Source organism: Arachis hypogaea, chromosome 12 (assembly GCF_003086295.3).
Source record: "Arachis hypogaea cultivar Tifrunner chromosome 12, arahy.Tifrunner.gnm2.J5K5, whole genome shotgun sequence".
Classification (NCBI taxonomy): domain Eukaryota; kingdom Viridiplantae; phylum Streptophyta; class Magnoliopsida; order Fabales; family Fabaceae; genus Arachis; species Arachis hypogaea.
Genome location: NC_092047.1, coordinates 11,103,386 through 11,119,761, shown reverse-complemented (window position 1 = coordinate 11,119,761; position 16,376 = coordinate 11,103,386). Strand labels below are relative to the sequence as shown.

Below are 16,376 nucleotides of genomic sequence, written 5' to 3'. Positions count from 1 at the left end.
AGTGCAAACATTCACAATTCAATCAACAGCATATATGCATTTATACTTGGCCATAAACATGGCTCCGCCGTAACACGGCAATAATCTAGCCATCCGGCTCACGGTTAAATCCATAACCAGCCAATTCATTAACAATTATGGCCCTTCGGCCCATGGCATAACAAGCACTTCCACCGCCATTCTCCGCATCGCACATTTTCATCTTTGATCCTCAATGATCATTCATTTTCCCCTTGCTTCACTCGCAAGTTACCACATTCACTAGCTCTTTTTCCTCATGCTAGGCATATCATAATGATTTAAGATATAAGTGGTGAGATCGGAGGCTTAGAAGTATGAAATTTGGCTTTTAAAACTCAAAAATCAACTTTGGGATGAAAACAGGGCCACGCGTACGCGCACTCCACGCGCACGCGTGGATGGCCTTAAAAACTCATCGACGCGCAAGCGTCATACGCGCGAACGCGTGGGTTGAAAATTAGCCAAACGACGCGCACACGTCAGCCACGCATACGCGCGAATACATTGTGCCCCAGGCACAAAACTGGCACAACTCTCTGGAAAATGGATGGGCATTCGATGCAGCGCATCGACGCGCCCGCGCACACAACGCGCACGCGTGGATGTTGCTTTCTCGAAGAACGGCGCGTACGCGCCAAGTGCGCCTACGCGCGAGGGGTCATTCTGCTAAAAATTTTCTAAGTTAAAAGCTGCAGAATTCACAGATTCAACCCCCAATCTTCCGACGGTCATAACTCTCTCTTTTTAAATCATTTTTCACCCGTTCTTCGAATGGCATGGACATCCCGGATCCAATTTCATTTCTAAATAGATTTGGCGCAAATCAAAGATCTGTAGTCCAAGTTATATCCCGTCAAAGTATGCCCAAAAACCATATTTTCATTCAAAACCACAAAGTGCCATTTTCAAAATAAGCCACTTTCAACTCTTTTCAAAATCAATCAAAACATGCCAATTTCAACCCTTTTCTTTGAAATCATTCAAAATGTACCAAAATCAACAACAAGCCATCCTCAACTCACACATTGATATTTTACCAAAATTTCCAAAACCACATCCAACCATTTTAATACTTCTCAATCAAATGGCTAAAGGACAAACACAATATCATGTCATACATCCTTCCTCATCCCAATTTCCAATAATTCCATTTCCAATCAACCATCATTATACATAATCATCATCATACTCACCATTAACATGGTACTACCCATCAATTCAACCTCAATCATTCATCAAGCATATATCACAACATGCATTTTCCCATATATCATACAATCAAGGCATCAATATTCATAATCACATATATGATCACACCATATATCTCAATCATTCAACAACATCATCAATTCAATGCCTATCTTAGGGCCTCTAGCCTAGGTATTTCCTACCACATTACATATTAGATACGGGAAACCGAGACCATACCTTAATCGATTTCCCAAGCTTAACCGGAGCACTTCCAAACCACTTTTCCTCAAGCTCTCAAGGTCTCAACACCTCCAAGAACAGATTTTGTCACACAAAACCCTCTTCCAAGCTTTCCAAAATCACCAATCAAGCTCCAATATTCACATATACACAACCTAAGCCACAATCATCATACCCATACACAACATCTCAATGCCCAAACCTCATAGAACAACAAATTACACTAGGGTTGAGAATCTTACCACACCCAAGGTCCAAGGAGACAAGATTAACCTTCTCCTTCAAGAGAGTTGGGTCCTATAACATCAAAGAGCCCACAATCTCAACATTTTTGCTCATGAAACTCGAAATCAAGGGCTGGAATTTCGAACAGTAAAACGTAGCTTACCTCAAGATTAATTGTATGAGTTTTGTAGAGCTCTCCGCGGTGAACGCGTGGCTGCAAACGGAGCGGCAATCGGAGCTCTAGATCAAAAGTTATGGTGGTTTGAAGATCAAGTGAGAGAAAGAAGTTGAGAGAGTGTTCTTCCCTTCCTCTCCACCATTTCAGCGTGTTTGAGTGTGTTGTGAGGAGAGAGAGTGCTGAAAACTAGGGTTTTGGTTTAGTTTAGTTGGGTCAAGGGCCCACTTTGGGTCCGGTTGGCCCGGTTTAGCCCGTTTGGTCCAATCTTGGTCCGTTTTCTATAAAATTGGTACCGAAATTCTCGTCTCAATCTCCTCTATCACATTTAGCCATAAATATCAAATTTTTGGCTTTCTAGAATAAATTCTCATTCATGGGTTAATTAGCCATTAATTAACCGGGTCTTACACTTATCCTAACTTGCCTCATGCTATTCATTTGAGCAATTTCTACATCAGACATATTCTTGTGTGAAGGCAGATATCTAATAAACCTTTCAGAGAGTAGGGTGTGGTTATGATCATCCCCAAACTGTGAAACAAACCATTTTCTATTAGTATGATTCTTCTTTATCCTCATCTCTGCTACACACCTGCATCGCGTTATAGGCTTGTGCTCTTTTTTCCTATCCAGCTTATCTAACCACTTCTTGTGCCTAAACCCTTGTCTGTTGCAAACAAAAGTGTATCTAACGATCTCTCCTTTGGCATTTTTTACCCTCTTACTCTTTCTTATTGCAAAACCTTTTAGCTTACTATAACTCGTGTATAATTCTCTTGCTTCCCCAACGGTACAGAACTCCATCTTCAGCATATCTTCAACACTGACATGACTTGGTACCTGAGCAGATTGAAGCTTTATGTCTGTCTGCATCATATTCGGAAACCCTGCTTCATTCCCTAACATGCTCATGTCAAAAAGTGTCTCCTGCACAACAATTAACAATGCTACGATAACCCAATTTTATATTAACTTATACTATTCATCTTCAGAATGACAAAAAACTAATACAATCCAAATATGCAAGTTCTACCCTATCATATACCTCATTTAAAAGCCCGTCCTCCGGGTCTGGCATCGCCGATTCACGATTGGTTGATGTCGATATCGGCTCATGATTTATGTTGTTCATCTGTTTCCTAATAGGCAGCAACTGCTTCTTCTAGATAATCCCCTCACTTGTGGTTCCTAAGAACTTCAACAATTGCATAGGCAACAATAATATCCAGTCTCGCTGTCACAATCTGGCCAATTGATGCAACCATGTTAACAAAGCAACTTATTGTAACATGTTAACATAGGAAATGCAGACCTTCTACTCCAATTTCAATGCTTCCAGGAATTCTTTACACTCACTACATCATCATCGGAAAAACTCACCCTATACAAACAACTACCCCTCTTTGATCATTCATATCAACAAATAAAAAAGCACACCTAATATATCTTAACAAAATGAAGATCACAAAATAAATGTCATAAATACAACTACATTTGAGACTAGGAGAAAAATGAATTTTCTATATAGTTAATTGCTTATTAGTCCTTTAAGAACAACCAAATTGCTTATGCACTTAAATAGCTCAAAAAGTACTTCAACTTCACTGATAGTGATTGTGAAACCAAAATTTGTTGTAAGTTTAAACAACTAAATTGGCATGAAGGCTTCAGAAATAGACATTTAGCCAATTCCATAACAAATGTAAAACAAGACAATTCTATTTTCTAATAACAAATAGACCAGAAGACCAGTAAAGCATATTAACCAACCAATTGGAATTGAAATTTGGAGAGGTAAAAACTAACACTTTTTCTTTTAAAGTGGTGACCAGATGGATAGTAAATAACTGATGCCACTAAAATCACTTGCAGTTATTCTTAATCTTTTCAACCTAGCAATTAAAAAAGAGTTATGTGCTGAATAAATAAATAAACTAACTCTTTATTTAAGTTTATAAAAATAAAACAATTGTAAAAAATTAAAAAAAATAATATTTATTTGCTGAATAACTAAAAAACTTCTACCATTGCTTCTCTATAGAACATGACTCTAACTAAATGCCAATGTCCATCCTCCACTGCACACCAGTATAATCCTTTAACGTGAATCAATTAATGTATCTAAAAGGATCATATCCAATTTTTTTGGGTACACACCATGTCAATAATCCAACAGAACACTGCCAACACATTTAATCTCCATGGGTTAGCTCGAATACCTTAAATCTAGCCCTAAAAAATTCACCTCCTACAAAAATTAATGCCAAAAATAAGGAACATACCATTCGATAAGCCCTTCAATGGAGCAAACTTTTGCAATATGCACATTACCGACTGCTGAATCGCACTTTCCACCTTTTCTCGCAACTGCAGAGAAAAAACCCCAAGTGCAGAACAACGACTCAGATAGTAAGGAGAAGGTCGAGAAGGCCGAAAACCCCGAACAGCTGTAGCAGTAGATCAGAACAACTCTCGTCGATTCTGCTTTATCAACGGCGGACAACAGGGGAGAGGCGAGGACATTGAGTTCTCACAAACATGGTTAAGGATCTCATTCTTCCAACTCAGGCAACATTATAAGCCAATAAAGTTTCTTGGCATCTTGCTATTTAAGTTGCAAGATTTAAATTCAAGAAGCAAGCTCTGAAGAATTTTTAGCTGACCAATTGGGTAATTTTAAATCATTTTCAGAGGTTAATATAGTCTTTTAATGCTTCACTACAAGACAAATATATAACTGATAACCTAAAAGTAGATGGCATTCCAGTACTCCAGTAAAGTACACTGGAGTACCTGAAACGTGTCCTATAACTTATTACTATGTCATAAACAAAAGTAAGAGCTAACCCTAACTAATCCTAAGATTATTAACAAATTAAATTAAGTACAAACCCTAAAGTTTAATTAATTTCAAATTTAGCTGGAACCCCAAGAATGTAATGTGAAATGTGTATGTTTTTTTTATATAATCCAAGGGCTTTTTGACATAAATATTATTTGGTTTTTAACACAATGGCAGCATCACCTGCCTCGCTGGGAGCTGCACTTAGGTTTGAATCCTCAGTGAGGAATATAGAACCCATGTTAGTAGTAGTAGTGTGTGTGTGAGTGGGTGTGTTGTGTAATGTATAAGACAAAAAAAAAATACTTCTTATTTCTTAGGTGAATTTTAAAATAATCATATTTGGTAGGAGCTTATCAAGTTATGGCCGAAATTCCTGAGCTACATTGTCACTTTCATCAGAAACGGATCTACAACCAACTTCTGACAGGATAGATGGGTGGAAAGAGTTGGAGTCCTTCAAAATCACGCAACTCACACTATTTTAGGTAATAGGAGTGTAGTCAAGGAAGAGTTAAATCTTAAAATGGTATTTGAAATTGGTGTTGTGCATTAAAATCATTCTTAAAATTCTAATTGCATCAATTACGTTCCTAAGATTAACAAAAGTGCACTACGTTAGTCTCTAATCCATTTTCTATTAACGACGTGATGACATGGCTTGATGACGTGGATTATTAGTAACACATGTCACTCTATGGTTTAGCCACGTATAATAATATGATGATGTGTTGACCGATGACACGTGGCATGCTGATGTAGATGGTTGTGCCATGTGTCACAATGCTATTTGGCCACGCGTTCGTTTGTGCCACATATTGCAACAGTATTCGTCCACCTGTAATCCATTATGTCATCATGGTAAATGCACCAAATTAGTCCATCACTTCGCATTAAGTGACTCATTTTAATCCCTAAAATTGAATGGCGTACACTAAACTAATCCCTTCACTAGTTTTTTCTCCTTTTTAAAAAAAATTAATTTTTTTTTATATTTTGGATGTACAAGTTTCAATTCTATTTTGTTATATATAGTTTAAATACAAGTGCTTTATAAAAAGATATATGAAAATACTAAAATGCTCCATTATATATACAACATATATGAGAATGAGATTGAGTAAACCCTAGCTGTCAGTGACAAAATTCAAAAGCTTCATAATTCAGCCTTTCCTCTCCTTTCCTCTCCTCTCCTCAAACCCTCAGCCTCTCCTCTCCTGATTCACGAATGAACGCATGCACGGTCATCATCGCCGAGCGTCATCTCCTATCCTCTTAGTCCCTCATTGCACCTCTCGAGCTCACCGTCCCACTCACCTCGCCATTTTGCAGTGCTCGTCGTCTTCTCCTCATCGCGTCATCGCCAGTCGTCGCATCTTTGCCGGTCTTCGCCGGTAAATCTCCAGCCTTCATTGGTTTGCCCCTCTTCTCCGTCGGGTAAATCAGTTCTGTAAAGTTTGAATTTTGAGTTTTTTATTATTTACTTTGACTGATTTGTTATAATGTCTGGAGTTAGGTTAATTATAATTTATATTTTTTATGCTGCTTCTAATTTCTAGAGTCTATGTGATTCAATTTTTGTGGATTCTGTGATTTATGTGTTTATGTTATAATTTTTTATTTTGATTTTTTGTTAATTACAATAGCAGTGTTATAATTTATGTGAGTTAGGTTAATTATAACTATAATTATAATTTATATTTGTTAATTTATACTTATATGTGATTTATGTAATTTATGTGTGGTTTTGTGATGTCTGTAATTTAATTTTTGTGATTTTTTTGTAAATTATTCTCTATAATTTGATTTGTGTGATTTATTGTGGATTATAGTTTTATTGTTATGTGATTTTATAAAATGTCTTCCTTTGATGCATTGAGTAATACTCTTAAGAAAAGTACTCCATTGATTTATTTTTTCATGTTATTGACTTATTTTTCATATTATTGACTTATTCTTAATTTATTTTACGATTTTAACCTTTAATTGTATTCTTCTTTTTTATGTAGGATTCAAACAAATCGAAATCTACAATCACTACTATTACATCATGAAAAAAGGCTTGAAGATTTTTCAATATGATGAATTATGCTTTGTAGTTTTTAGATATTGTTAGTACTTTGGTTGTTTTATGGATATGTTTGATATTAAATGTTTGTTGTTGTTAATATCATTGGAAGCCACTAATAGTGTAAAAGGGGGAGGGGAATGACCCCCAAATTAATAATTTATATATATTAAGTCTTTAATTTTTCAATTTGGCCCTTTTTTAATTTTCATTTTTTCTCTCTTCTTAATTTATATTTTTCATGTTGGTCCCTCCTAAAAAAAATTTTAGTTCCGCCCCTATAGAGATTATAAACATAATGTTTGATATGTTTTTTCATTTTTTTCCAATTTTTTTAATTTTTAAAAAATTTACGTATATCTGTAGAGTCCCCAGTCTCCGGCGAATACGGGTCCCCATTACTCGTTGCGGGAACGGAGACTGAATATGGGGATGGAGGCGGGGCATGTCCTCATCTCCGTGGGTACCTGTTACCATGCCTAGTTGGATGTTTATTTTACTAGGTATGTGGATGGTTATTTTTATTCTAAATCGACGTTCTTGATGAAAAAGAAGCTCAAGTCACTAAGATTAGTTGATGAAGGAGGGACTGATGGCACAATGAGAATTTAGGGAGAGATATGCAACGATAAAAGAGTTAGAACTTAAAAGGTGAATGATTAAAATGTAAAAGATAAAAGTATAATTTTTAGAAGAATAATTTGTGATGGTTGTTTTTTTTTTTTTTTGTCTTTTTATAGGTCGAGAGTGTAGCCTATTATGTTATTTACAAGGGTCCATTTAGTGTACAGATGTGTTTTGGTACAGATTTACAGATTTTTGTTTTTATTTGGTTGTTTATTGATTTAAAAGCGTATCACTAAAAGTGTTGCTTAAAGAGAAAGTGTTACCCTTAATCGTTAACTTGGCTCTGATACCAATTTTACTCTTCATATTTTACTTCGAATAAGTTTATAATTTGTATAGATTTGAAGTAATTTGCAAATTCATAAAAAATGTTGACCATTTCTACTATTACTAGTATTTATAATTCTGATTTCATTTTTATAGTTTTTCAATCTTGTTTTAGTTTATAATATTCTTTTTTGCATGGATTATTGTATATAAAATCTTTTATCTGTTTGTCTTTTTCTTTAATATAATTTCTCAAATCTTCAAAAACTTCTTTTATTTCTACACTTTCTGTTGTTTCTAAATATCTTTTTAATTTTTCAACCTCATTCTCCATTTTTTCTTTCAACAGCTTTAATCCTTTTAAGTCATAATATGGTTTTTCAGGCATTTAAAAATTTTTTAAGTTTAACTCCAGCTTGTTTATATTTATTCTTATTTCTATCCTTTTTATTATAAGATCATCAACTTCGATCTGAAGATTATTTAATTCCCTTTTATACTCCTTTATTTTACTTTTTAATTTTTTCGCTCTTTTTCTTTTTATTTTATTTTCTGGTCTTTCAATCTTTGTATGCTTCATTATTTATTTTAGAATTTCTGCAAATTCTATCATCGCTTCATCACTATTTTCTAGAGATTCTATTAATTTTTCTAGCTCTTCAACTTCTCTTTTTAACTTGTCATAGATTATTTTTAGAGCTTCAAATTCTCTTTGATTTATTTCAGAAAACTGCAAATAATTCAAACGATTTTCTCTTTCAAAGAGCTCTTGTTTCTTATCTTGATAAGTTACATATATTTCTTCTTTATTTATTGTCATAATTTAGTATTTAGGGTTTCATTTTTCGACCTTTTTTGTTAATTCTTTTATTTCAGAATTTTCTTCTTTAATCTTTAACTTAGATAAACTTAAAGGGCTATTAATTTTAGATTCTCTTATTTGAAAATTTGATGAAATCAATTTTCCTGATGCTTCTTTTAATAATAGAACTGAGTTTTCAATAGCTTTATATTTTGGTATTTCTGTTTTTACAATTTTCTGAAATAATTCATCGACATAAATTCTTTCTCTGTTTTTAAATATTATACTATGATGGCTATTTGTTAAAGCATAATTTATTGCATATGTAATTGAAAATGGTTCATCATCTTGTTCCATTAGATTTTTTCTATGAAATTTATAAGCCAAACTTATAGATCTTCCAAGATTTTCAGTTGATAAAGGTATAGCATATCCAAGATGGGCATTAAATTTAACATTTACGTTTGCCAAATTTCCATGAACAATTCCAATTATTTGATCTATTGGGTCATCAGTAATTCTTTTGTCACAGATTGCTAAACTTATTGGTGAATTAATTCCTTTCATATATGTAGATTTGATTAAGACTTGTATAGTACTAATATGAATCCATCCAATTTTAGATCTTTTTTGTTGATCCTTAATTTTCTCAATCTGTTTACTCAATTCTTCATTATTTATCAAAGCTATTTCAAGTTCTCCATTGGCAGATTTTATCTTTATAGGAGCTTCAAGTTGAATTTTTCCATAGTATATTATATTTTTTCTATTAAAAACTTCTTTTAAAAGATTTTGTTTATTAAAATTTTCATTTGATTTGAGATTTAATTCTGTTTTTAGAACAGCCTGCTTTTCATTATCTAATAAAGCAGTTAATCTATAATAATCAGATTCTTCTGTTAATTCTAAACTTTCTAAATAATTCATAATTGAAAGACTAGAATGAAGATGTACCTTTCTGAAGAAAAACTTCCTTTATTTAGTATATTTTACATAAGGGGTTTTTATCTCCAGAGGGGAGATTGTAGATACTAACTCCAGAGGGGAGTTTAGAACTATTTTTCCCTAAGGGAATTCTTCCTCAGACTATAGATTTCCTCCTTGCTCTCCTAGCATATGAGTACTCTTAGCCTCCTGCTTCCTATTGTCTGATGCTTCTACAATTGCCTGAGCAACCTATTTATAATAGTTGGGTTTGATGGACAATTCCCATCCTTACCCTTCTTATGACGTCATTGCTTACGTCATTGTTTGTTCTTTTGCACCAGCTACATTGTTGGTGCTCTATGACCTAAGTGCTTACGTCACTATGCAATAATGTTGAGAGATGCTTCAGATGCACTGTCCTCCTCTTTTATCATGTGACCCTCAGATGCATTGTTTCCTTCCTTCATCATGTGAGTTGATTCCGTTTCATTATTGCTTTCTTCAGATATCTCTGAGGCACATAGCTGGCACTTGTGGTCTTCTCTGTCTTTTATCAAATAGCAGAGATTCCTCTTTATCCCTTCAGGGAGCTTTTCTAAAAGTCCAGATAAGTTGTAGAATGCTGATTCAAATTCCACCAAGAGTCTCATCTCTCTTTCTTCAATTTCATTTCTTTTACTGGACACAAGCAGAGTATTTCTACTTTTATAATTAATCCTTGTGTGAGATTCCTTCGTTATTTTTTGAGTTCTTTCAAAGACCCTTGCTAATGTGCTGGCTAACCTTCCTTCATGACTGTAAATCGTTAAATCTTGAATCTGATCAATTGGTTGAAAATTTCCTGGGAAGACGGACATGAATATTACTTGGTGTGCTGGAACCAAGCATTCTTCTTCTTCATTAAAAATAGGTTGACTGTTTGTAAATTTTAGGGATATATCCCTTGGATTTACATTGTCAATCATATTTTTAAATCTCTTTACTGCATCAACGAATCCTGCAGGAAACTTACTAATAATTTTTAGATCATTAAAAATTAAAATTGTATCAATTAATCCATATTGAAAAAACTGATAGGTGTCAGATGGGGAAGCATCTGGGAATATAACCAGCTTTGTTAGCTGTTCTTTGGCAATAGGATAATATCCCAAAATTGCCCTTTTTTCTTCAGTCCAATTCAGGACTATGTTAAGGGTTTCTCTGAGATTTGATCTACAAACCCTTTTCTTTTCCTTGATTTCAGCCCTTGTAGGAATGTTTCTAATTATCCCTGTTCTCTAGGTTTGAATTGGAGCTTTATCTGCTCTTTTTAATGTTTGCTCTGGATGGAGAGCTTCATATTCCCTGAAGGATTCCTTTGCCTCTTCCAGTGTTAGAAACCCTCCTTTATGAATTATCCTTGATTGATGTGTGAATGGTGCTGCTTTTTCCCAGGCATCATATACTCCTTTCATGGGGCCATTATAAATTACATAATATTTTTTATCTTGGGTGGATTTTTTAATGATTTCAGCAATTGTTTTATTTTCTGAAATTTTTTCTTCACCTGATTTGTCCACCACGCTTAGCTGGCTGAACTCTGATGGTTTTGCTTGTTGTGTTGATTTTATTGCTTCGATGGCCTTCTTGAGAGATTGGATCTGTGTCCTTATTTGCTGACAATGCTTGCATTTTTCGAGTTCTTGCTCATATTTTTGAATTTCTTGATCTAATGCGTTGTAGACGAACTCCATTCTCTTGTTAATGTATCTGCAATAACATTTTTGTCACCCTTAATATATTCAATTTTTATTGGATATTGTAACAAAAATAATTGCCATCTTACCAATCGTCCATGATTATAATCAACTTTTAAATTATATCATATGAAACCTGTTAGGTAACTTGAATCTGTCCTTAATGTAAATTTTCTGGGTAGTAAATCAATTTTCCATTTCTTAAGAGATTTAATTGCTGCTAGAGTTTCCTTTTCATGAGTGGTATATCTCTGTTCTGTTGGAGTAAAAGTCCCTGAAATATACCTGCAAAGTAATTCCTTTGGGGAATCTTTAGAATCTAGTGATTCTTTTTCTTGTTTCAAACTTTTTATAGCTTTCTTAGCTTTTAGACATCCTAACCAGGTTATGTCTGAAGCATCTGTTTCTACTATTAAGTAGTCATTTTCTTCTGGAATATAAAGTTCTGGAAGTTTTTCACATAATTCTTTAATCCTTTGAATTTGCATACTTTCTTTTTTATCCCATTTCCATTCTTTTTTAGTACTTATTTTTGGAAATAAGTTTTTAGTGTATTCTGTTATATTCTTTAAAAATCCTTGATCAAAAATATAATTTATACACCCTAAAAATCTTTGTAATTATTTTCTATCTTCTATTTTATTAGGAAATAAATTTACCTTTTCTAGGACATTTGGCTGAAGTTTTAGCTTTCCTTGAGTGGATAGAATTAATCCAAGAAACTCTATTTCTTGCTTTGCTATTCTTGCTTTCTTTTTGCTAAGAACTAATCCTTTTTCTTTACATCTTTCTAAAACTATTAATAATTTTTGAAGATGATCTCTATCCTGTTTTGTAAAAATTAGTATATCATCAATGTACACTAAAACAAATTCATTTAACTCTTTTAGATTTTCTTCCATAAATCTTTGATAAATACCTGGGGCTTGTTTTAATCCGAATGGTAATACATTCCATTCATAGAGCAATACACTTGTTGATTCTTTTGTTGGGCAAGTAAAAGCAGTTAATTTCTTTGTTTCTTCGTCTAAACGAAGTTGCCAATATCCTGATTTTGCATCAAGAGATGAAAACCAAGTTGCTCCTTTGATTTTTTCTAAAATAGAATCTTTTCTTGGGAGTTTATGAGCATCACCAATAGTTGCTTCATTCATCTTCTTATAGTTAATAACCATTCTTCATTTTCCCGTTTTAATTTCATTATTGTTTTCGACATAAAAGGCTGGAGCCGCATGAGGACTTTTACTTAATCTTATAATTCCTTTTTCCAAAAGATCCCTACATTCTAGTGAAAACTCTTCTCTATCTCTTGCGGAATAAGGAATTTTATTTGGAACATTTATCTCTTTTGTAGGATCTTTTAATTTAATACTTACTAATTCGTTATTTGTATTTTAATATCTAAAGGATTTTCAGCACAAATTTCATTCAAAAGTTCTTCTATCTTTATTTCAAGATTATTTTTTGGGATATTTATTTAAAAGTATAAATTTAAATAACATGTCTCTAATATAGAAAATATTTTAAATTTTAAGATCTTATCTATAGTAGTAGTCGGTATTTTTATACGTTTTGATTTTTGATTTATTGAAGAATCGTGTGGAGCTTTTAAAACTATATATGTTAATTCTTGAATGAATGGATGATATAGCTTTAAAAAATTATTTCCTATGATAAAATCCATTCCAGAATCTAACATATATATAGATGGAACAATGAACCTATAATTTTGAATAAAAATTTCAACCATCTCTGCTTTTTGGTCAATTTTATGTATTGATTTGTCAGCTATTCTAACTCTTAATGGTTTCTTTAATTTTTTCCAATCAAGTTTTATATTTGAACTAGCAAAGCATTGTGTTGCTGCAGAATCTATGAAAGCATTTATAAACTTTTCTGTTATTTTTATAGTAATAAATGTAGCATTATTACTCAGTCTCTGAGTCTGTTTCCGAGACATATTCAAAAATATAGTCTAAGTTATCATCAGATTCCTCTAAAGGTTCCATGAAACAAGACTTAGCAATTTCTATTTGTTTAGTAAGATCCTTTTTATCCTTCTTTTTCGGACATTCGTTTGCATAGTGTCCTTCTTCTTGGCAATACCAACATTTACAATTTTCTTTTTTATTCGGGTAATAGTTATTTCTTTGTCTTTTATTTTTATTATTATTTTCCTTTCTAAAATATCTCTTTTTTCTCCAGTTTGGATAGTATTTTCTTTTTCTAAATTGATATTTTCTTTTTCTTTGAAAATTTTTATTAAGACCATATTTTTAAGGTATCTCTTCATTATCTTGACAGCAAATTCTAATTATATTTGCAAATCTTTTTTGAGTTGCTTCTTGCATACAACGTTCTTTTATTTCCTCTCTTATTGCAGAGGTTGCTCCACCAAAATTATTTTCAATTGTCCCTCTATTTATTTCTCTTATAAATCTTCCCATTATAAATTCATTAGCAGGATATGGAAGTTTTGTTATATACATACTAAGATAATGATTTTTATCTTCTTCTTTTAATTTGTAATAATGTATTATATATTCACATATATAAGACTCCACATTACATAAATCATATATCTGAATATTAACTAAATGGTTTTTTGCTTCTTGATATTCTTTATTATAGACTTCTTGTCTATGATCTATAATATTTTTTCCAAAAAATTCTTTATATAGAATCATCATTATATATAATATCTTATCATAAGCTGTTGTTTTTGTTGCTAATTCTTTTATTATTTGGTTTTATATTGATGTCATATAATCTCTTATAGTTCCTTTAGTATGAAACCCTATGTAATTCCAAATGTCTCTTCCAGACAATTCACTAAGTTTTGGATTAGTAAAGGCTTCTAATAAGAAGGAATTCAACCAGTTTTCGAAAATTTCTTTTTCATTCTTTTTACAGTCTAAATCGAGCATTCTTTCTCCTTCCATTTCCTGGATTTTAGGAACGTATTTTGATGGTATTTTTGTATATTTTGAATCTTTATTTATAAACCCTTTTTTAAAAGCATAATTATCAAAACATGTTTCCATTTAAATTGAGATTGATTATCCTTAGATGTTCCAGCTTCATTTTTTACTTGTATTGGAATTGCTGGTTCTTCGTCACTTGAATAATCTAGGATGTATTCTTCATTTTCTATATTTTCAGAATTTACTAATTCTTCTTCTATTTGAAAACCCTGTTCCATAATATTATTTTCTTGAGCCATTTTTAATTGTTTAAAAAGCATTGTAACTTCCTCTAATTTTTCTTCAATATTCATAATTTTAGTGGTGGTTTTACTTTTAAATCTGTTATGTTTATTATATTTTGAAATTTTTCTTCTTTGGGATTCTCTTTTTCCTTATTTCTTTGAAATTTTATGGATACTAATATTTCTTCAAGCATATCTACTATAGAATTTAATTGTGGGTTAAAAGTATGATAAAGATGTGGGGAATCATTTTCATGGTAACATTTTTTAGAAATTCCGTGTGAAAAATAAGTTTTTTCAGGTTTTTGAAGTCCTTCAATAAAACTTATAGTAAAATAAAGATTTTGAGAAAAATCATTTTGTATTGATTTTAAGAATTCGGTGTCATTACAGTTAACATTAGTTAAAATCATTAATTTTTGATCTATTAATTTTGATAACTTAATTATTTCTTCTCTTAAATCTTCTAATTTACTTTTTTCCATTAGGTGACGCTTTTCTTTGTGAAGAGCTACGGTTTTAAGTGAAAAATGTGGCTTTAGAAAGTATAGTTTAGTAAGCAAATCTTTAAATTTGTATGACTTTTGCTTTGTACCCTATAATTCACTTATTTACAATCTTCATTGTCTATTTAATGGAGTCGTAATCTTATTTTTTGTATTAATATTTATTCTACTTTGTTATATTTGTGCTTCACTTATTACATAGGATAAATATATAAAATCATTTAGTAGATAGAATTAATAATCCTTGGTTAAGAAAATATAATAGTAATGTCATTGAAGAAAACACGTGTCACGTGTGTGCGTTTTCTTGAGATTTGCAATTTTAAATTTGCCAATTTTATTTTGACCTACGTTACCAAATTGTGAAACTAAAATTAAGTTATTGAATTTCTAATTTTTTTAATTGTATCAGCTCTGACTAAGATCGTTAAAATAGGATAAATTTATTGCATAAATTTATTTATCTATTTAAATAGACGAATTTTATTTTTAAAATTAAGTTTGTTTTAATTTTAGGCTAAATGGGTTAATTCTAATTAATTCAAAAAAATTAATGAGTTAAACAAGTTAATTTACAGGTTAAATACATGATTTTTTTTTTATATATTTTTTAAAAAAAAGTAATATTTTTTTGTCAATATTTTTTTTGACTCATTTTGAAAATCTGATTTATCAATTTAAAAAAATGTTTGTTTGAGGTTGTTTTTATCTTAAATTGATATTTTTGTCAAAATATTTTTAAAAAATTAAAATAAACAGGTCAGTCTGTTTAATTAATTGCACTAATTATAAACGGTTCAGATTACAAAAATTATGACCAATAAATAAATTAAATTTAAATAGACTAACCCGTTTAATTTACCAACTTAAAACAAATTGAACCTAAATGAGTTGAGCTGATTAGTTTGACAATTTTACCTCTAATATTTATAAATAACTTGAATTTAAAAAATACAGTATACGAAATTACGAATCTATTAAAAAAATTAGTCGGTGATATCATAAAGAGCATAACACATAATCTTCAACCATATGTATTTTACTAGGTCAATATGCATTTTAGTTGAAAGAAAGTAGCAGCAACAATAAATGAAGTTGTGTTCTATTTCATAAAATTAAATATTTTCATCTAATTAAGTTTGAGTCATTTTAACTCGATCTAATTAAAAAAGTAAAATTTGGTTTAATAAAATTTTTCGGAGAAATATTTATGCAAGATAATGCGATTTTGCATTATCTTTTGTACTTGCAAATTTTAAAGTTTGGGTATAACTATAGTGCATAATCTTTTTCCTCATCATATGTTCTATCATTTAATTCTTTGGTTTACTGAATTCAATTCTTGATAAAATGAAATGAAATTATATTGTACCTTTTAAAAATTAATAATATTTTAAAAATATTTTTTAAATTAATATGTATTTTATTAAAATAAAAAAATTGAATATAATTTTATATATTAAAAAATATCTAACTTTATTATTACTGTTTTTTGGTATCTATTATAGATATTTATTATAATTTTTTGAAGTTTAAAA

General features: G+C 31.2%; 1 protein-coding gene across 1 annotated transcript; it reads right to left on the bottom strand.

Moving 5' to 3' along the window:
* Positions 1-2,248: 2,248 nt before the first annotated feature.
* LOC112729679 (putative protein FAR1-RELATED SEQUENCE 10) lies at positions 2,249-2,987 on the bottom strand. Its single transcript, XM_025779841.1, has 2 exons — positions 2,901-2,987; positions 2,249-2,782 (listed from the first exon to the last, which is right to left on the bottom strand). The coding sequence occupies exons 1-2, from the start codon at positions 2,985-2,987 to the stop codon at positions 2,249-2,251; spliced, it is 621 nt and encodes a 206-aa protein (XP_025635626.1).
* Between the last annotated feature and the right edge of the window lie 13,389 nt (positions 2,988-16,376).

Excerpts from the sequence above, each read along its gene's own strand:
- LOC112729679 (XM_025779841.1), bottom strand. The coding sequence starts at position 2,987 with ATGAACAACATAAATCATGAGCCGATATCGACATCAACCAATCGTGAA. Across the intron at positions 2,783-2,900 it reads AGGACGGGCTTTTAAATGAG|GAGACACTTTTTGACATGAG; the intron begins GTATATGATAGG and ends ATTGTTGTGCAG.